At 45.6% G+C, this 21885-nt stretch overlaps 1 protein-coding gene across 8 annotated transcripts in view; it reads left to right on the forward strand.

Annotated features, from left to right (window-relative positions):
* The window catches only part of MIER1 (MIER1 transcriptional regulator), a 90544-nt gene extending 72184 nt beyond the window's left edge, over positions 1 to 18360 (forward strand). For 7 of the 8 annotated variants that reach the window (XM_073544729.1, XM_073544732.1, XM_073544735.1 and 4 more), the window contains 5 exons: positions 1238 to 1319; positions 1490 to 1584; positions 15116 to 15243; positions 15335 to 15474; positions 15960 to 18360. In XM_073544729.1, the coding sequence (XP_073400830.1) occupies positions 1238 to 1319; positions 1490 to 1584; positions 15116 to 15243; positions 15335 to 15474; positions 15960 to 16252 (738 nt within the window). In that variant the 3' untranslated portion in view covers positions 16253 to 18360. The remainder of the gene's footprint in view (positions 1 to 1237; positions 1320 to 1489; positions 1585 to 15115; positions 15244 to 15334; positions 15475 to 15959) is intronic. The other variant, XM_073544730.1, reaches the window with a different exon arrangement.
* Positions 18361 to 21885: the final 3525 nt, after the last annotated feature.

Genomic DNA, 21885 nt, shown 5'->3' on the forward strand with positions numbered 1-21885 from the left:
TTTTTTGTGCATAGTGTCAGCCTCCTAGTGGCAGCAGCATACACCCATGGTCTCTGTGTCCCCCAATGAAGGCTCCGAGAAACAAAAATCCTGTTTTCAGTACGAGTAGTTAATAAAGTATTTCATTGCAATTTTAAATCGTATATTTGTTTGGTTAGGTATAATGAGGGGCATGATTGGTTGGCGATTTCTAATTTAAGAAGCTCATTTTCAAGTGATATTTGTTCTTGGAGACGGTCTCTCTTTTTTTCGGAGGCTATCCTAATAAATATACCCGTGATGTATTTTTTGTGGGCCATCCACACGTTACCCACAGAAACATCAGGAGTAATGTTCGAGAGAAAGAAGGTTTTAAGTTAGCGTTCAACTAATGATCTCGTTTGGGGGTCCGATAATAAGGATTTGTTTAATCTCAATTTATAGAGTCGCGACATTGCTAGGTCAAATTTAAACACAGAGTACACTATCATGGTCAGACCATGAAGAGGGGATATGTCTAGAGTACAGCAGTGAAGGTATATTTTCTGAGTTAGTAAGAATCCAGTCTATCCTGGAATATGAACGGTAGACTCTAGAAAAGTAGGTATAACCTCTTGTTTGTCGGTGAGTTTCTCTCCATGTTTTTCGCATTTTTTTTTTGCAGATTTTTCGTGTTTTTTTCTGGAGCATCCTAATACAATGAAATCTGCAAAATTAATGAACATGCTGAGGTTTTTTTGCGGAAAAAGCACATCATGGGCACAAAAATTACGAATTTCATTCTAAAGATAGGATGCTTATTGTAAGCGTTTTTGCAGGGGAAAAACGCAAAAAAACCTGAACGTGTGAACACAGTCTAAGAGACAGAAGGATCAGCACAAGCCTCATACACCGGAGATCTGGGGTCAGTTCTCCAAGATGATTGTTACCACTTACCCTTCAAAAACTATGAGCAAGTGACCAGTACCTAGAAGAATTGATGAAGGTGATGGCCGGTTACCAAATATTGATTGCATTTAGATTTCTCTTTAGTTCTTTCAGTTTGCATTTTGTTCATAAAAATTGTTTAAAATTTAAATAAAAAAAAAAAAAAAATATATATATATATATATATATATATATATATATATATATATATATATATATATATATATATACACACACCCACACCCTCAACTAACAGCCGTATCTGAAAGTGACCTCCTGTCTGTATGTATCTACAATTGATCATCCTAAATTACCATTCTCTATTTTTCAGGCCCTTTATGAGTTGGTGAAATGTAATTTTGACACAGAAGAAGCTTTGAGAAGATTAAGGTTTAATGTGAAAGCAGCACGTGGTAAGCAGACGTCTTGGTACTAAGGCCACATTTGCCATAACCGTTCTTTTCGGCAATGGTATATTGCTATAGATGACTTGTAATAAGAAACATTGAAGCTATGTACAATGAATTTTTTTTTTCTTTTTTTTTCTGTTTTTGTTTTTTTTTTCTTTACCATTTTTCCTCAGAAGAACTTTCTGTGTGGACGGAAGAAGAATGTCGAAATTTTGAGCAAGGTCTTAAAGCCTACGGGAAAGACTTCCATTTGATACAAGCAAACAAGGTAATAACACTGCTGACGTTTTGGAGTGTCGCTTGTGCAGTGGTGATCCTATCGTCTCCTTTGTAAGAGTACACTTCTATATAAAGTGGAGCGTAAAATATTGACCAATATATAAATATTCCAGAAATGACAGGCAAACTACTCTGCATGTGGTAATCCCATTGAAGAAGGCTGCAGATGTTTTCTCCTTTTGAATGGCTTATAACATAATGAGCAATTACTTTACTGTCAGCATCCTAGATAAAGAGGGACTGGTGTCTAAAGTTTTGGGGATTTAAAAAAAAAGATTAAAAAGAAAAAAATCTCTGCCTACCTATATCTACAATACTATGTCATTTGTTAGCACAGAGTTCTTGTCCTCTACTCGTCATGAACAGCTTTCAGGCTGGAGTTTGAAAAGCAGAACATGAAATTTGTAAAGTACATCACAAATCGCATAGAGATAAGGAAAGGAGTAAAAGGCGCAGTTCACACATAGAGGACCTGTTACAGAAAATTGCAACAGGAAATCCACACCAAATTTACTGCTGATTTCCCTGCTGGAAAGGGATGAGACATCATCAAAGGAGGCTGGGTTACACATGGACTGGTGGGCAACCCCTCATTAGAGCCACGTAAACCCCAAGGAAACAGTGTTTTTTTTTTTTTGTTTTGTTTTTTAATGTTAAAAAGTATCTCATTTTCATTTCGTAAATCAATAGTACATGTAAAAATGAGAGACGTTTGGAATTTATCTTTATTAGAGTAGACCACTTTTTTCTTCTCCTGGCTCGATCATTCTAAAACATCCTTAATTCACGGGTAAAATGTGTCTTCAACTGAATACAGTTTTTACCCTTCGCCACGACAGCACCCACTTGGAGAGAGGGATCCGCCCATAGGAACAGGAAACCTACAGAGATAAAAGAGGGCGGTCGGCCTCTCCTCCTCTGTTGGTTTCCTGTTCCTATCGGAACCGCAGGATTCTCCTACAGACTCTTACCTGGGCCAGGGAACCGCCTGTGCAGTCTCTGTGGGAACGGCAGGGGTTCCGGTCCAGATGCAGCGACGAGGGAGTGCTGTGAATCGGCTCCCTCCTCGGCTGGGCCGCAGCAGCGCGGGCAGAAAACGCTGGTACCGGGTGAGGCCGACCGGGGTTCCCCTGCAGATTTACACACACCGGGATTCGGGGATGATCCATCCCGGTCTGTGTGGGAGCGTGAACCGGAGGGGGAGCGGTATCCTCCAGCGTTCAGGAGAGCTTCAGCGTCCAGGAAGAGACGCACATGCAGCGAGGCAGGAAATGGTAAGGAGGAACTTCCTGGTTACCGGAGGTTCCTCAGCGCAGAGCGCACGCGCGGCTACAGGGACATGAAGAGGCGCTCCCCGCCCCCTCCTGTAAGAGAAAAAAAAAAAAAAAGGGAAACAGTTTATCAGAGCGGCCGGCGGCTGTATCCAGGCCGGGCGCAGACAAATTAGCGGCGCCTAGGAAAGCAGGCGCACCTGGGGGGGGAGGGTACCGGCGTATTGAAGGAGCATATAAGGCTTTGGGGATATGATTATTACGTGCAAACATGTCTTCACCAAGACAGGACACGCATCCCCAGGCAGATGATCCAGCGGCAGCCAAGGATCGCTCTCACCGAGGTTCCTCGGATAGAAGCCACAGAAGCCACGCTAACAAGCCTCCTTCCCAGCCTCCTGAGCCGGTACCTACAGCTTCTCTGGGTGAGTGCACGACTCTCTGCCTACAAAGCTGATAAATGTCTCTCTCTTTCTCTCTCTCTCTCTCTCCCACACTACATCTCTGCCTTAGGCTAAGATAAGGGAAAAAACAAAGAATAAATAATGTGCCCTCTGTACACGTCCCCTGCCAGACTCTTACACGAAAAGGCTGTGCAAAAAAATGTATTAATGAAACAGCAAAACAAGCATCAGCCGTGGACATAAGGGCCATAATAAGGGAAGAATTACAGGCCCTAACCCAAGCTAGTAGCACATCTATAAGTACGGAGATTAGCAAACCAACCACGGTCAGCGTAGACTCTGAGGATGAGGCAATAGCCTCCGATAGTTCTGACGCATCTATATCATCATCTTCCTCAGATATGGAGGGGCGTTCGTGCTTTCCTTTAGAAAATATGGACAATTTGGTTAAATCCGTGAGGAATACCATGGGCTGCACAGAAACAAAGGAGCCGCAAACAACACAGGAAATTATGTTTGCAGGGCTAACAGATAGGAAAAGGAGAGTTTTTCCTGTTATACCAGCTATTAAAGCTCTGGTTAAGAAAGAATGGGAGAAACAGGACCAGAGAGGATATCTCCCCTCCGCCTCAAAAAGAAGGTACCCCTTCAGCGACGAGGAGTTAGCAGCATGGTCTAAAGTGCCGAAAGTGGACGCGGCGGTCGCTCCCGCCTCAAAACAAACGGCCTTACCAGTGGAGGACGCAGGAGTTCTAAAAGATCCACTTGACCGAAAAGCTGATGCCTCGCTAAAAAGGGCATGGGAGGCAGCTACGGGCACGTTCAAACCGGCAATAGCTAGTACTTGCTCAGCTCGTTCTATGATGGTCTGGATTGATCAGCTGGACCAACAAATAGAGCAAAAAATCTCCAGAGACAAGCTACGGGCTGCTATACCATTGATCCGTGGTGCGGCTGCATACATAGCAGATGCTTCTGCGGATTCCTTACGGATGGCAGCCAGAACAGCAGGCCTGCTTAATAACGCCAGGCGTAGCCTATGGCTTAAAAGCTGGAGAGGTGACACCCAATCCAAGGCAAAGCTTTGTGCCATACCTTGTGAGGGTGAGTTCTTGTTTGGGAAAACTTTAGATGAAATCCTTACCAAGGCTAAGGAAAGGAAAAAAGGATTCCCTAACCCCTCTCTCCCGTTTTATAGGAGGGCGTTTAGGAGACGACCATTTGGCAGAGGAAGACCAGCGGAAAATCAAAATCGCTGGGCTACAAAGGAGGAAAAGGGCAAGGGTGCCATGTTTAGAGGATCCTCCTTCCGCAGAGACAAAAACTAAGGAGCCAATTCCTCCAGTAGGGGGAAGATTAAAATTTTTTCTGCAAGAATGGGAGAAAATCACGGCCAGCCCCTGGGTTCTGGGCATTATTAGGGAGGGGTTAAAAATAGAGTTTCACCACGTACCCCATAGCTCAGTGATCATAACATCTCTCAGCTCGCCAATCCAGCAGCGGGCCCTAGAGACTGAGATTCTGAGTCTCCTGAATAAAAAAGTATTGATCCATGTGCCTGAGGGACAGGAAGGGAGGGGGTTTTACTCCCCTCTCTTTTTGGTACCTAAGCCGGATGGCTCGTTCAGGACTATAATCAACCTGAAAAAACTAAACTCATATATAATAAATCATAAATTTAAAATGGAGTCCATCAGATCTACGATTAAGCTCCTCTTCCCCAATTGTATGATGGCAGGCTTAGATCTGAAAGATGCTTATTATCATCTCCCAATCCACTGCAGATTTCAAAAATACCTCAGAGTGGCGGTCTCCCTCGATGGCACCATACAGCATTTCCAGTTTACAGCCATGCCATTCGGCCTTTCCATCGCACCACGAGTTTTCACAAAGGTGATGCTGGAAGTGATGGCCTTCTTACGCCAGAAGGACACATTAATAATACCCTATCTGGATGACTTCTTAATAATAGGAAACTCAACTCAACAATGTAATGGACGAGTTGCTGACGCAATCTTATCTCTGCAGGCTCTAGGTTGGATAATAAATTTCAAGAAGTCCAGAATCGAGCCACAATCCGTCCAGTCCTTCCTGGGTCTTCAGCTAGACTCCATAAAACTAAAATGCCTATTGCCACAGGTAAAATTTGAGACAATTAAAAATAAGGTCAAGTTAGCAATAGATAGGCCGTATATATCTTTAAGAGGGGTCCCTCACTTCCTGCATCCCGGCAGTTCAGTGGGCTCAATTCCATACGAGGGAACTACAACATCAAATTCTCGTAGAGGAAAGCCATGACCGAGGGAATTTGACAAACAAAATTACTTTATCCCAAACGGTCCTAATCTCCCTTACATGGTGGCTAGAGGAGGATAATCTATCGGGAGGCGTACCATGGGTGATAACACCTTCCTGTATAATTACTACCGACGCCAGCCCCACAGGATGGGGAGCCCATATGGGAGGCAACTTTGGCCAGACTTGTGGGATATAAGTGAGCATCAGGATTCCTCAAACTTGAAAGAGCTAAAGGCGGTTGGTCAAGCTTTATATTATTTCTTTCCACAGTTACAAGGGGAAAACGTGTGGATCCTGTCAGACAACACTACAGTGGTCGCATATCTGAACAGACAAGGCGGGACTCGATCAGTCGCCTTAATGTCTTCCGCAAGAAAGATCTTGTCCTTAGCCGAAAAACATTTTTTGTCTCTCTCAGCCCTCCATATAAGGGGAAGAGACAATTTGGAAGCAGATTATCTCAGTCGCCATACACTACGACAAGGAGAGTGGTGCCTGAACCAGCAGATATTCTCACGTATCGTGTCGCTATGGGGGCTGCCCCAAATAGATCTCTTCGCCACCAGGATAAACAGGCAGGTGCGAAGGTTCGCCTCTTTAAACGTGGTAGACAATCCAGAAATTCTGGATGCCCTTCAAGCCCCATGGCAGTTCAAACTGGCATATGCATTTCCCCCAATCATAGTGCTACCACAGGTGATCAGGAAGATCAAGGCAGAGGAAGCGCGAATAATTTTAATAGCGCCATTCTGGCCCAGGAGGCCATGGTTTTCATGCCTGCAGGCAATGTCCGTGACAGACCCTTGGGTGCTTCCTTCAACCCCGAAGCTCCTCTCGCAGGGGCCATTCTTCCATCCTCAAGTGGACAATCTCCACTTGACGGCCTGGAACTTGAAAGGGAAATGTTGAGAGCCAGGGGATTCTCGGAAGGATTAGTCAATACTCTTCTGCAGTCGGAAATTGGCTACGACAAAAATTTACACCAGGGTATGGAGGAAATTCCTAGAGTTTCACACAGGGCCCGATTCTAGAGAAATTCCGATAACACCAATCCTAGAATTTCTACAGAAAGGGAAAGATTTAGGACTATCGGTTAACACACTAAAGGTTCACGTGTCGGCTCTAGGGGCCCTCTATGGTTACAACGTGGCAGGCAATAGATGGATAGCCAGATTCATCTCGGCCTGTGAGCGAAGCGAACCGGTGCACATACCCAGAGTTCCTCCTTGGGACTTGAATCTTGTACTGGAGGCCCTAACACGTCCTCCCTTTGAGCCATTAGATCCAATATCCCTTAAACACCTATCTCTCAAAACAGTACTACTAGTTGCACTAACCTCAGCCAGAAGAGTTAGCGACATACAAGCACTTTCAATAGAACCCCCTTTTTTGTTGACATTCCAGGATCAACTAATATTAAAACCGGACCCCTCATACTTACCAAAAGTAGCAGGGAAGTTTCATAGGTCACAAGAGATCCATCTCCCTTCATTTTTTAGTAACCCTTCTACTCCAGAGGAAGAAAAGTTCCATACACTAGACGTTAGAAGAGCAGTTTTACAATACATTGAGAGGTCTAGCAGCTGGAGGAAGAGTAGGGCTCTATTTCCTTTCAGGGCCAAAAGAAGGGATATGAGGTCACAAGGGGTACCTTGTCTCGGTGGATTAGAGACGCGATCAGTCTGGCATACTCTGAGAGCAATGAAGAACCTCCGGAGGGTATCAGAGCGCATTCCGCCAGAGCTATGGCTTCCTCTTGGGCAGAGAGGGGAGACGTCGCAATCGAGTCTATATGTAAGGCGGCAACCTGGTCTACACCCTCTACCTTTTATAATCACTATAGACTTGATTTATCATGCTCATCTGACCTAGCCTTTGGTAGAGCGGTCCTCGGCACGGTGGTCCCTCCCAGGTGAAGGTCTCTGAAAGTCTCTCCAAGTGGGTGCTGTCGTGGCGAAGGGTAAAAAGCCGGATTACTTACCGGTAATTCTCTTTTAATGAGTCCACGACAGCACCCGTTCACTAACCCTCCCTAGAAGTTAACATAATGTATATACACCTTCTTAGCTGTAAAAATAGAATGATCTTATGGAGTAATATAATGGCCTAATAATTGGCGGTCCTCCGGGTACTCTGAAATCCAACAGAGGAGGAGAGGCGGACTGCCCTCTTTTATCTCTGTAGGTTTCCTGTTTCTATGGGCGGATCCCTCTCTCCAAGTGGGTGCTGTCGTGGACTCATTAAAAGAGCATTACCGGTAAGTAATCCGGCTTTTCCCCGTTACTGAGAGAGAACTTTATAAGCACCAGCTGTCATCTATGGTCCGTGTCTGTCTCTTGCTCCTCCCCTCCTCCATAGAAGTTCAAAAGCACAAACCAGATCCTTAAATCTTTACCTATGAATTGAGAATTTTGAGAATGATTGATTTAGTTCAGGAGAAAAGAGATTTCTTACCTATATGATATATTACAAAGTTTTTTATTTTCACGTGTACTATTGATTATTGAGATAAAAATTACACTAACTGTAGCATTCTAACTTTTGTGACATGTTAAAAACCCTTAACTATTCAACAATAGGAGTCCTTATTACATGCAGATAGTTTACTCTGTCGCCTCATTGGGGGACACAGAACCATGGGTGTTATGCTGCTGTCCACTAGGAGGCGACACTATGCATAATCTGAAAAAGATTAACTTTGGCTCCTCCTCTGCAGTATACACCCCTGGACGGCGTCAGCCTTCTCCAGTTTTTGCTTAGTGTCGCAGGAGGCACACCTAAGAATTTTTTTTTTTTTTTTTTTTACTCCGTCTTTTTCCTGGATTTTTTTCCAAAGGACTACAGATGAAGAAAAGCGGGTCTCCTGCGAGACTCCCGGCATGGCTCCCTCCTCGGTCCCCCATTATGGGTACCCGGTTGAGGTCGAGGTGGCTATTCCCCATGTCGCTCCCTCCCCAGTCCCTCGGGTCCTGGTTCGAGGTCGAGACCCCCCTCCTTCCCCAACCCCTTTGGGGTCTGGGTTGAGGTTGAGGCGAGGATGAAGACCCCCTGACGGTGACAGACGCACCCTCCCTAATCCCCCGCAGGGGGCATTAGGTTGAGACGCCTCAGGTAGGGTCGGAGAACAGGCATCATTCCGCAGCTTCCAGGGACCCCAGACCAGCTGAGGGATCCTGTTGGGGCCGGGGGAGGGTGCGGACTGGATGGCACAGCAGAGACGGGGCTTTTTTGCGTCCCTGTCTCTGCAGCAGCAGCAGCGGCTCCATAGCGCTCCAGGGGCCCCCCATACAGGAACCGCTACCCCTGCTACCCCCACCGCTATCCAGTCGACCATTCTGGGGGGGTTTGGTACAAATCCGCCCCCCCCACCCCGGACTACCGCGCCGCTCTGGAGCCCTCCTGGGCATCAGGCCTCTAATTTAGACCGCGGCTTTGGCCTAGCCGAAGCCGCCGCCTTCTCCCCGCCCCCCCGGATGACTAAAATGACATGCTGGAGTGTCATAGAAGGGGCGGATTGAGGCAGAAAGGGCGCGTTTTTACACAGCCCAGCGCGCCCTTTTCAGCTCTCCGCCCCCTCCTCCCTCTCCTCAGAGTCCCGGTGGCCATTTTTTTGGATGAGATCCAGGAGAGTAGCATCACAGCGGTCTCCGGGGGGCACAGAACTGGGATCTGTCGGTGCTGGACCTAGGGGCACACCGGTGGGGTAAGCTCACAGCTGGGTTCTCATACTCAGCTGTGAATCCATACTTACTATAAGGCTCTCTGTGGGTTCCCTCTGCGTAGCCACCCCTGTTCGATCCCTAATAGCCAGCCTCTGTGCACTATGCCGGGCTCAAGGAAGAGAACCAGGCAGGAATATTTCTATGCATTCTGCACAGCCTGCAAAGCCACGCTCCCTAGTGGCAGCATGTATCCGCATTGCCGGGACTGCATCCAGAACTCTGGGTCAGAACCCCAGGGAGTCCCTCAGTGTCACAGGCCACGCCGGAATGGGCAACTCAGATGTCACAGTCTATGACACAGTCCATAGACAACCTAACTGCCACATTGCTGCAAGCTCTGCAGAGTTGGGCCCCGGCTATGGACGTTACACAGCAAACGGACAGCTTGTCTCAGGAACATGCTGCTTCCGACTCTCACAGACGTAAGCGGACCCACAGGTCTCGATCACCTGAGTCGTCCTGTAGCACAAGGTCGTCCCCCTCCAGGGAGAGACAGCGTCATTCCAGGTCTCCTAGGCAGTCCCCTGTCACAGACAGACAGTGCAATTTACCAGAGATCCCCCACCACAGAAGACCCCCGCCCCAGGTCGCCCTCCAGGGATCACCTTAGCGAGGCACAGGATTCGGAGGGCATCTGTGACTCCGACTCAGATAACGAAACGGAGAGGTCAGTGGTACCTTCTCCCCCTAGCAATACAGCGCTAGTTGAGGACATAATCTCTGCCATCCATCGGGTGCTAAAAATTCCAGAGTCGGCCCCGGAAGTCCCAGAACATAGGATTTGCTTCGAAAGTGTTCAGAAACCACCTAAGTTCTTCCCTAATCACCATGAGTTTGAGAAAATACTTACCAAACAGTTTGCGCAGCCTGAGAAAAAATTTGCTAATCGCAAATATTTGGAAGCGAAGTACCCCTTCCCACAGACAGACACCAAACAATGGACAGATCCACCTGAAGTGGACCCCCCGGTTTCGAGGCTAGCAGCGCAGACCTTACTCTCTCTGCCAGATAGCTCAACCCTCAGGGACGCAGCAGACCGGCAAGTGGGGCAGGAGAGGAGTCTAGGGGTCTAAGTAAGATGAAAACCGGAAGTGCCAGCCCCGGCGTCCGGAAATGGGGATAGACCGCGGGACTTCTGAATGTACATAAAGGATAATGAGTGCGCGATACGGCGCGCAATGCCACCGGACATAAATGCCACTACTCCCCTGATGAATTTGTGGTAGATGAAACGCGTTGGGAGATATACAGAGGGAATCGAGCTACCCAGCGATTCGCTGATATGTGGAGCCCCCTTGCTGTGAGCAGTATTCAGTTATCGCTTTGAAAAACAACGATATCTGAGATAAGTACATGATCTATTTATACACTAGAAAGGAGATATGTGGTCAGTAATTTAAAGGAGACTTCATATAATCTCTCTCTGAGGGTGTTGGATATGTGTACAGTGGCTCACTTTTTGGTTTATTAATGTCCTATACGGATTATATTGGAGCCTAGAAAACAGTAATAACCATCAAAGGACAACTTATATGTGGAGCTACGTCATATCTGGGTTGAGGGACTGAGGCCCTATAGGTATACAACACCAAGAGGCTGCTGTAAATGATATAACGAGTGCCCTATTGTCCTATATGGTTTATTTCAGGCGGCATTGAACATTTTTTATTCACTTCAGCACGAGCACTTTGTATGGCACTTTTTGTTGATATATGTTTTTAAAGGTTGATTAAAAGTTAAGTTTTAATTAAACTGGTCCTTACCAATCTACAAAATACATATCTCGGTATTGGTAGAGATACCCCTGCTATTATTTTTTCAGATAGCAGTGGTAGCAGACTACATGCTTCATGCAGCCCTGGATTCCGCAAGAGGTGTAGCGGGAATAGCATCAAACGCCATCACGATCCGACGCATCCTCTGGCTGCGAGAATGGAAAGCGGATGCGGCCTCAAAGAAGTCCCTCACGCGACTTCCGTATCTTACTGGAAGACTTTTCGGCGAAAAGTTAGACACAATGATAGCCAATGCCACTGGGGGTAAGAGTACCTATCTCCCTCAACTAAAACCGAAACGCACGTTTAAACGAAGAAACCAGACACGATTCCGATCCTTTCGGAATTCCTCGGGCTGGTCCATCTCGCGCCCAGCGCAAAACCGTAACCGCTCTCCACGCAGGGACAACCCACGGACGCAGCAGCGACCGGACAGGTCTTGGCAGTCGAAAGCAGGCCAAGCGAAACCCAAGGGAGGAAAACCTCAGAACTTCGCTTCATCATGACTCACGAACTCCGGAAGACACCCCACCAGTAGGCGGCCGACTTTTACTCTTTCAGCAAGTCTGGCTGCCTATTACAGAAGACAAGTGGGTCAGGGAAATAGTGTCTTCCGGATACAAGATAGAGTTCACTTCCGCTTCACCGAACCGGTTCTTCCTTTCTATTCCTCCAACACTACCAGACAAGGCTCGTGCTTTCCACCAAGCGGTCTCCTCTCTCCTTCAAGCAGGAGTTGTGGTGCCGGTTCCCGTGAACGAGAGATTCCGAGGGTTCTACTCAAATCTGTTCGTAGTCCCCAAGAAAGGAGGCAGCGTCCGACCCATACTGGACCTAAAACAGCTCAACAATTACGTACGGGTCCGTCATTTCCGCATGGAGTCCCTCCGGTCCATCATTGCATCCATGGAGCAGGGAGAATACCTTGCCTCCATAGACATACAGGATGCGTATCAGCACATACCAATTGCCTCCGCCCACCAAAGGTTTCTCAGGTTCGCGGTCAACCAAAACCACTACCAGTTTGTCGCCCTTCCGTTCGGACTCGCCACGGCTCCAAGAACGTTCACCAAATTCATGGCGGCCACCATGGACGCTCTGCACTCAAGAGGCATTCTAGTCATCCCGTACCAGGACGACCTCTACATCAAGTCTCCCACTTTCAAAGACTGCGAGGTCAGTGTCTCAATCACAATAGACACACTGAGTCGCCTGGGATGGCTAGTCAACCTACAGAAATCGTCGACTATCCCAAGTCAGACTCTAACATTCCTGGGAATGTTATTCGACACCTCCAGGGGCCTGGTGCTCCTTCCCAAGGACAAGACACTGGCCATCCGTCTGGGAGTTCGTACACTCCTTCGCAGTCCTCCTCGATCTCTCCGGTTTGCCATGAGAGTCCTCGGCCGGATGGCAGCAGCAATAGAGGCAGTGCCATTTGCCCAGTTTCACCTCAGGGTCCTTCAACTAGCCATACTCAGATCTTGGGACAGGAATCCCTTCTCCCTCGACAGGGAGTTCAGGTTGACGTCGTCAACCAGGAGGTCCCTGCATTGGTGGCTCAAACCAACCTCGCTTACACGAGGGAAGCCCTTTCTCTCAGGACAATGGAAGATCCTGACTACCGATGCAAGCCTGACAGGCTGGGGGGCGGTGCACCTACATCACAGGGCACAAGGCAAGTGGTCACCGAGGGAAGTGACATTGCCCATCAATATTCTGGAAATCAGGGCCATCCTCTTGGCACTGAGAGCCTTTCATCACTTGCTTGCAGCCTCGCACATACGGATACAGTCGGACAATGCCACGGCTGTGGCATACGTGAACCACCAAGGCGGGACCCGCAGCGCCCATGCGATGAGAGAAGTGGCGCATATCCTCCGCTGGGCAGAAGACACGAGGTCGGTACTTTCTGCGGTCCACATTCCGGGTGTAGAAAACTGGGAAGCCGACTTCCTCAGCAGGCAAGGAATGGACTCGGGGGAGTGGTCTCTCGATCCCGAGATTTTTTACCAGATCTGTCAACGTTGGGGAACCCCGGAGGTGGACCTAATGGCATCCCATCTCAATACCAAGGTCCCCAATTTCATGGCCAGGACACACGACCCGCGGACACTCGGAGCGGATGCCCTGGTCCCAGTTCCGACTCCTGTACATTTTTCCACCCCTCCCCCTAATCTCCAGGGTCGTGAGGAAGATCAAGCAAGAGGGAGTTCCAACCATCCTCATCGCGCCAGACTGGCCCAGACGTACATGGTACGCCGACATCGTTCAACTTACAGCAGACGTCCCCTGGCGTCTACCCGACCGTTACGACCTTCTGTCTCAAGGTCCGTTCTTCCACCAGAATTCAGGGGCTCTCAATTTGACGGCATGGCCCTTGAAACCTGGATTCTAACCCAGGCAGGTTTTTCACCGGCAGTCATTGCAACTATGATCAGGGCAAGGAAGCCTGCCTCCGCCAAGCTCTATTATCATACCTGGAGAGCTTTCTTTTCTTGGTGCGAATCTCATGGACAAGTCCCACTCCCTTATTCCCTCCCGAAGGTACTAGGTTTTCTTCAATCGGGCCTAGACGCCAAGCTATCCTTAAGCTCGCTTAAGAGTCAGGTGTCGGCGCTTTCAGTCCTTTTTCAAAAGCGCATTGCTATTAAACCGCAAGTCAGGACTTTCATCCAGGGAGTTTCCCGATTTGGTTCCTCCCTACAAACGTCCGCTGGATACGTGGGACCTCAATCTGGTCCTGACAGCATTGCAAGTTCCACTCTCCATTCTGTCTCAGAAAGTGGTTTTTCTAGTGGCGATCACCTCGTTACGCAGAGTGTCGGAATTGTCAGCACTTTCCTGCAGACGGCCTTTCCTAGCCTTTCACCAGGACAAGGTGGTTCTCCGCACGGTACCATCCTTCCTTCCGAAGGTTGTGTCCAACTTTCACCTCAATGAGGAGATTTCACTGCCATCCCTTTGCCCGGTTCCGGTTCATAGAGTGGAGAAGGCTCTGCATACGCTTGACCTCGTCAGAGCATTGCGGATTTACGTGTCCAGGACTGCACCTTTCCGGAAGTCTGATTCCCTCTTCATTCTTCCGGAAGGTAGTCGCAAGGGGCTGCCGGCTTCCAAGGCTACCCTTGCCAGGTGGATCAAGTCCACCATACATGAGGCCTACCGACTTAACAGTTCCCCTCTTCCGGCCGGTATCACGGCACACTCTACAAGGGCAGTAGGGGCCTCCTGGGCCATTCGGCATCAGGCTTCGGCACAACAAGTGTGTAAGGCGGCCACTTGGACTAGCCTACACACGTTTACGAAACACTACAGTGTTCATACCCAGTCCTCAGCAGATGCGAGCCTGGGTAGACTGGTTCTGCAGGCGGCAGTGCCCCAAATTTAGGGACCTGCTAGCTCAATATTCGTCCATTGCTTCCCACCCAGGGACTGCTTTGGGACGTCCCATGGTTCTGTGTCCCCCAATGAGGCGACAGAGTAAAGGAGATTTTTGTGTACTCACCGTAAAATCTCTTTCTCTTAGCCTCTAATTGGGGGACACAGCTCCCATCCTGTTGCCCTTATGGGCCGTTGTTTACGGTTGAGTTCTCATATTGTTCTTTGAGCTCGTACATAGTAGCCTTCTTACAGGCACGGTTATGTTATTTGGTTACGTTCCTCCTAATGCTTTGGCACAAAACTGGAGAAGGCTGACGCCGTCCAGGGGTGTATACTGCAGAGGAGGAGCCAAAGTTAATCTTTTTCAGATTATGCATAGTGTCGCCTCCTAGTGGACAGCAGCATAACACCCATGGTTCTGTGTCCCCCAATTAGAGGCTAAGAGAAAGAGATTTTACGGTGAGTACACAAAAATCTCCTTTTTTTGGCAGCGTTTGAATGAGACTTTTGAAAGTCTGCTGATGTTATAAAATGCTGCCGATTTTCCGCTCACAAAAATCTGTGTGAATAATTAACATCATGATGATTCTGCCACTGACCAAGGTATATAAAGTGGGGTGTGTAATACACCACTGCCCCTCTGTAACATGTTAATTTATTGCTTAGGTGAGAACGCGATCGGTTGGAGAATGCGTGGCTTTTTACTACATGTGGAAGAAGTCTGAGCGATACGACTTTTTCGCTCAACAGACAAGGTTCGGCAAAAAAAAATACAATCTGCACCCCGGTGTAACGTGAGTATCCTGGTTAAACAGCTGATTTTTAATTTCTGTGTAAGCTCACTGTAGGAAAAGTAATGACTGTACTCATTTCTTTTTCTTTCAGGGATTATATGGACCGGCTTCTAGATGAGAGTGAAAGTGCCGCATCTAGCCGAGCTCCGTCCCCACCACCTACTACCTCTAACAGTAGCACCAGCCAGTCTGAGAAGGACGATGGCACGGCGTCCAACACTAACCAGAATGGTAAAGACTCCATAAAATAAAGTTTTATGTACAGATGTTAATGGGAGTCCACCAGACAAGATGACTGGTGTGGCAGGCGAAAATGCCAAGGAGCAAAGCCTTAAAACTCAACTAGTCTTCCAGCATATTTGGAGGAAAATTTTTGTAGCAAAAAATTAAAACCCTTCTCAGAACGGAACCAATTGGTCCTGGACTTTCTGAAGTTTCTTTCCCGTCTTGTTAAAACATAGTATGTGGAGAGGAGAAGCTCTTCACAGGTTTATTCTTTTAGTAGGGATAAACATAACTAAAGCTAGGACCCCACCACCACCACTCTATATGGTATTAAAGCATCCACGTGGTTTCCATTTATGGTGTTCATGCCCTTGTTGGTGAGTTCTTGGTACAATCCCTTTACCCTGCCTTACCATATACCGTGCTCTTAAACAGACATTTTTTAATTTTTGGATTAGTGTTGTCTCTAATTTTGGCTTGTGAATTCCCAGGGGTTGCTGTTAATGGTCCTTCTGAGGTCTCCACTTACAAAGATGATGGCACCGCCGGAGTCGTTCACCTAAATGGCCCAAGCACGGGAGAACCATCTTCAAACGACACAGACACCAACGGCTACAACCGTGACATTTTATCCAGCGATTCCAAATTCAGCCACAGCCGTGATAAAGAGCTGGACGACACCAATGAACGATCCGCAAAGAGACGACGGATCGACAGCCCCGAAAAGGACAGTCCTGGCTCGTCGGAAATTTTTCAGGAAATATATTCACAAGGAGAGGTCTAAAGAAACGTTCCTTTCGCTCCGACCGGCAACGATTGAGACTTTTTTTTTCTTTTTTTTTTTAAAAGTATGTTTCGAGGCATCTTGAAATTTCAGGGTTCAACTAGTTATTTAACAAGTTCTATTTTAATGTATATTTTTATTTTTTACTGTTTCATAAACCCTACCACCTCCCAAAAAAACATTTCAGCATCAACGTCTTAGTTTTTTTTTTTTTTTTTTTTTTTTGAGAAATGAAGGAATTACCTTCAGAATGTATTGTTATTATACCACAACATGTGTGAATGGTTGCTGGTAATGTAGGATTTACATTTTCTGCATTTTTTTTTTTTTTTTTGCTTTTTTTTTATCTTGTCGGATTTGAAATTGCTAAGAAAGTTGGACCCCGAATGTCGTAGGCACCAATTTTATAGGTAGAAGTTAAGAGTAAACCAAATAAGGTTTGTGTATGTAAATTATTGACATCAATGATGTCTTTTTCTATTTCTATCTGGGCGGAAAAAAAAAGATACATGGTGTATTTTTCCAGATTTCTTCGTAGCCTTTGAGAGATTTTTACAGTAACTATGTTTTGGATGAACTGTCCTTTCTTAAACAAAGCTTGTATAATTTTCTTAACTTGTACAGTTGATAAACTTTTATTATGACAAATGAATATTCTGGGAAATGTATGTTTTGTTTTTTCTTTCTGCCTTTTTTTTTTTTTATCTCTTGCAAAAAAAATGTCTCCGTTTGGTCCCTCTCAACATCAGTGTTTTTTTGTTTGGCGGAAATGATCATGTTGCGGATTAATTTTGAAATCGGCTAATTTTCCCTGTGTAATATGATTTGTTTATCCTTGCACCAAATGTAAGTTGCCTTATGTAGGGCAAACTTGAAGCATTCACATGTATGTATGCAAATTTACTGAAACTTAGGCGCATTAAAGGGGTTGTCTACTACTTCTATATTGATGACCTATCCTGTAGATAGGACATCAGTATCAGACTGGTGGGGGTCTGAGACCAGGATGGGTGTAAATACATTGCATGGAGATTGATACACATCTCCATTCAATGTGTTGCTCATGGGTACTCCAAAACGGCATCTCTTCAATTGGCACCCCTACCAATCAGATATTGATGACCTATCCCATCGGTCATCAATATCTGGTGACTGGATAACCTCTTTAAAAACCCACTTGACATTCATTTACCTCTCCTGCATCCTGGCTGCTACCTAATCCACACATACATTCCCTTTTAAGTGAATGAAAATATTATCACAATTTTTATTAATATTTTAAATAAACCTTTATATTTAAAACAATATAAAAATCACTGAATTTTATTTATCTTTGTAATTATTATTTATTGGAGCTGCCATTTTTATGTGCTAGTATGTAAGTGTCAGAGCACAACATTTACTGTAAAATATGGTAGACCCCCCGCCCAGAACGTAGGAGACTGCGGTCAGGCACCGACCATATCTGCTGCGAACCGTGCCCATCCCCGACATGACTGCATCTGTCCCTCTATACAGTTTAGAGGGAAAAATTGTCTTATTGCAAACTGAAAAGTTCACGAGTTTGTCCAACTTTACATAAATACATGTGAAAGTTACCAAAAAAAAAACCTCTTTTTTTTTTTTTTTTCTTTTTGTGTGGCATATGGGGGCGTATTCTATAAAGTTGGTTCCAACAAAACATAACAGAAATCAAATTATTTTTCCTACTTCAACCGTTTTTCCATTTGCACTAGAGCCGGAGGCACTAATGATCAGTGGCTTCTGCTCCGGCGGCCTCAGACTATGGTCATGTAAATTTCCTCCGTGTAATTCTTAATTATCCTGTATTTGCCCCTCCACAAAAGAGACCTTCAGCGTGACATGACGATACCGAGAAAGTTTTGCTGTGAAACCATTTTCTAGAACGCGGCCCGTGCAATGATCATGTGCTGGCATTGTAACTACATTTGCATGATGTTTATAGCAGAACTTCTTATAAAGTGTAGTATCTTTCACCTTTTTTTCTTCTGGAATCAAATGTTAATCTTATGTAGCTTGTGTTCACACTTGTACATCATGGATCATAATTACTTTCACTGCATAATTATACGGCTTCTGGTTCTCTACGACTTTCCGAATGGTTTTTCATCAGCAAATCCTCATCTATAGTGCGAGGCTGGGATGTTACTTATTTACCTAAATCCACAAAACCTTTAATAATGAAACCTTACTGTCCTTTGCAACATCTTACAGAATAGAATGTCGGAGCATTCCTAAATAACAAAACTATAATCGGTCGCCCATAGAATGGGACAGGAATGCATCACCTCGTCTGTCGGTTGTGACTGAACAGAAGTTATAACGCAATTTCTAAATTTCTGCTTGCTTTCAAATTATTGCAAAGTGGACAGGAATTGCTACACACAATTAGAAAGTTGCAGAAATCGCCCTTATATGAGGAGAGTTACAATACGAAAACAATGCAACAATCTAAAGATCCGCTCCTTTCTCTGTGTACCGAACCGCCTTTACTGGTTCCATGTAAATATTTTTGGCACTGATATTTTTTTTTCCAATAATTGTGTATGTGTCTTTTCTCGGTTCTGTTTTACATTAAGCAGATTCACTTTGAGATTTGGTGGAAAATTACATGTTCCATTCTGCATTTACAGATGGCTCCCTCGATGTTACAGAAGGTGATCTCTGCACAGGCGTGCTTCAGATTCTCTCTATGATATTCTGCAGTAAATCCCATCACATGTGAACATTTCCTTACACCGATCTAGTGCATTCATTGCATTCCCTGGCTGCTGGGTAATACTACATTTTTCCTGGCAAGATCACCCAATTTCTTGGGGTTCAGAATCTAGATTATAGCAATCAGCTATTCTGTGAACTTGATCATATTACATAGATATGTAATCTCTGTGAGAGACTGCATAGCCGCGATTGCACATATACATGGGCTAAATGAGCAACTATAATAAGAATAATTTATTAGAATATTACTGCTAATTTTTTTTTTCTATATTGCAGATGATATTACAAACTGGCAGAGACCATCATGCATACATCAGTGTGAGAGTTGTAAGTTAATATTGCACTTGTTTCCAAATTAGTGATATTACCAAAGATTTATCTGTTACATTTTCAGTGTAGTTTGGTTCGGAGGTTATTCCGACTGGTGACAATACATTCCGCATTACTTGTCTGTGTTTTAGAGCCAGATTGAATGGATAAGATATGCAATATCACATGTAATAATTGTCATTGCATCTGCTGCAAAAAAACAACCTGTAATTACCTATATTGTCCTTGTCAGATGTAACCAACCTTAATTTTTTTTTCTTCAGCTCTAAAATAATTACGACAGTATGTGACACAAATATTTTTGTTTGTGCGATCAAAGCCACAGTCTATCCCTATCCGTTAGTCCCAGACTATATCCATCTCTGCAAAAATTCTCCAAATGTAATGAAAATACAGCATCTTTGTATGTAGTTTGGTTTTGACCGCTCCTGTGCAGATCTAAGGGTATGTACACAGCTTTAAAAGACTTTTCTATCATAAAATATATTTTCTGTTCATTGTTTTGAGCAGTTTTTTCCTCACATCAGGTTTTGAAAAATGCCTGGTGAGAGGGGGGAGAAGTGCTTATACCTTGTAGGAAGCGGCTACTAATGGAAAATGTTCCAATCCACATTGGACAATCAGAAAGCCAAATGGCCCCCTTCACATATCAGTGTTATCCATTTTCACAGATACCACACATGCACATTTATAATCTATGGTGCTGCACATGTCCGTGCAAACCACACAGTGACATGTCAGGTTTTTTTTGGGGTTTTTTTTTAGCAGCACCACGGATTACAAGGGCAATTACAAGTCTATGGGTCTGTGTGAAGCATGTACGGCCACACGGATGGTATCTGTGTTCTGTCCATGTTTAATACTGCAAAGTATAGAAGATGCTTTGGAATTGATTTTTCTTAAATCATACCAGAAAAACAAAACTTGGGATACACTGATCCAAATACTGACACTGGTACTGTCTTATTTGTCTGTTATTATACAGACTTGTGGAGGAGGTGTAAAGGAGAAGGGTTTCTTGAAGCTCACAACCTCAAAAGCAAAAAAAAAAAATAGAATTAGACTTACCGGTAATTCAGTTTTTAGTATCCCTCAGTGTTATTATAAAGTACCACAGGAGAAGGAATGCTTCAAATTATATTTATTCTCTTATAAAGAACAAAAATTAGGCAAAGGGAGGGATTACCCATGCTGTCAAGGTGGGTTACTAGAAACCACATCACCGGTAAGTCTAGTTCTATTTTCTCTAGTAACCCCCCATGACAGCACACCTGGAGCAGTACCCAAGAGTAATGTTTTAGGGATGGACTATAGTCCTCTTTTGACATCAGGTCTAGCCTGTAATGCTTCAAGAACGTATGGGCCGAGGACCAGGTAGCAGCTCTGCATATCTGCTCGATGGAAGCGCCGTCTTTCTCTGCCCAGGAGATAGATGTTGCTCTGGTAGAGTGAGCTGTAAATTTCTCTGGCGGTGGAAGGCCCTGGACAGGATATGCCTCAGAGATTGCTCTCTTGCTCTAGTTTGCAGTTGTGGATCTGGAAGTTGTCTTCCCCTTATTTTGGCCTTGAAGGTGAGCAAACAGATTTTGGTCCTTCCTAGTTTCTTCTGTCACTTGACGGTAATGGAGTACTCTTCTCTGAACGTCCAAAGTGTGGGATTGTTCTTCCTTATTTCTCGGCTCTTGATAGGAGTGAAGAATTATCTCCTGAGACTTGTGAAACTGAGACTAATTAGGAAAGAAATGATGGATCCAATCGCAGAATAAGTTGGGCCTCCAAGATCTTCATGTAGGGTTCATTGACTGAGAGAGGTTGTAATTTGCCCACTCTCCTGGCTGTAGTTATTGCTACTACTAGGAGAGTCTGGCCCTTTAGCAAACTAAGAGCAAGACCAGCATCAAGTTCCATCTGGAGAAACGCCAGAATGGAAGGGAGTGCAAAGGACATAGGCCGGATGTGATTAGACTCACACCAGCTGAAATTGGTCCTCCAAGTCCGATAATAGACCCTGGAAGATGACGGCTTCCTAGCCTAGATCATGGTGTGCATCACCCGATCTGAAAACCCAGACCCTCAGAACCGCAGTTTCAGCAGCCTCGCCGTTACATTGAGCATCCGAGAATTCTGGTTCCAGATCGGTCCTTGGGACAGAAGATCCGGTCTGTCTGGAAGCCTCCAGGGGGAGTCTGCAAGAAGATTGACGATCTCTGTAAACTAAGACCTCCTGGGCCAATCCGGTTCAATCAGAATGACCGGCACCCCTTCCGCCTTGATCTTCAACAGCCTTGGAAGAAGGGGAAGGGCAAACTGTGCCCAGGGTATTGCCAGAGCATCGGCGCCCACCGCGGGACTTGGAAACGAACCATCCTGTTCAGCCGGGATGACATGAGGTCCACATCGAGTTCCCCTTCGAAGGCAAATCTGATGGAAGACTTCCTGATGCAGAGACCACTCTTCTGCCGCGAGACCCTCACGGCTGAGAAAGTTGACGGCCCAATTTTCCTCGTCGAGGATATGCTCTGCAGATATTGCTGGAACCGTCGCCTCTGCTCGGAGGAGAT

Source organism: Dendrobates tinctorius, unplaced genomic scaffold, assembly GCF_039654945.1.
Source record: "Dendrobates tinctorius isolate UK_male_01 unplaced genomic scaffold, ASM3965494v1 ptg000138l, whole genome shotgun sequence".
NCBI lineage: Eukaryota > Metazoa > Chordata > Amphibia > Anura > Dendrobatidae > Dendrobates > Dendrobates tinctorius.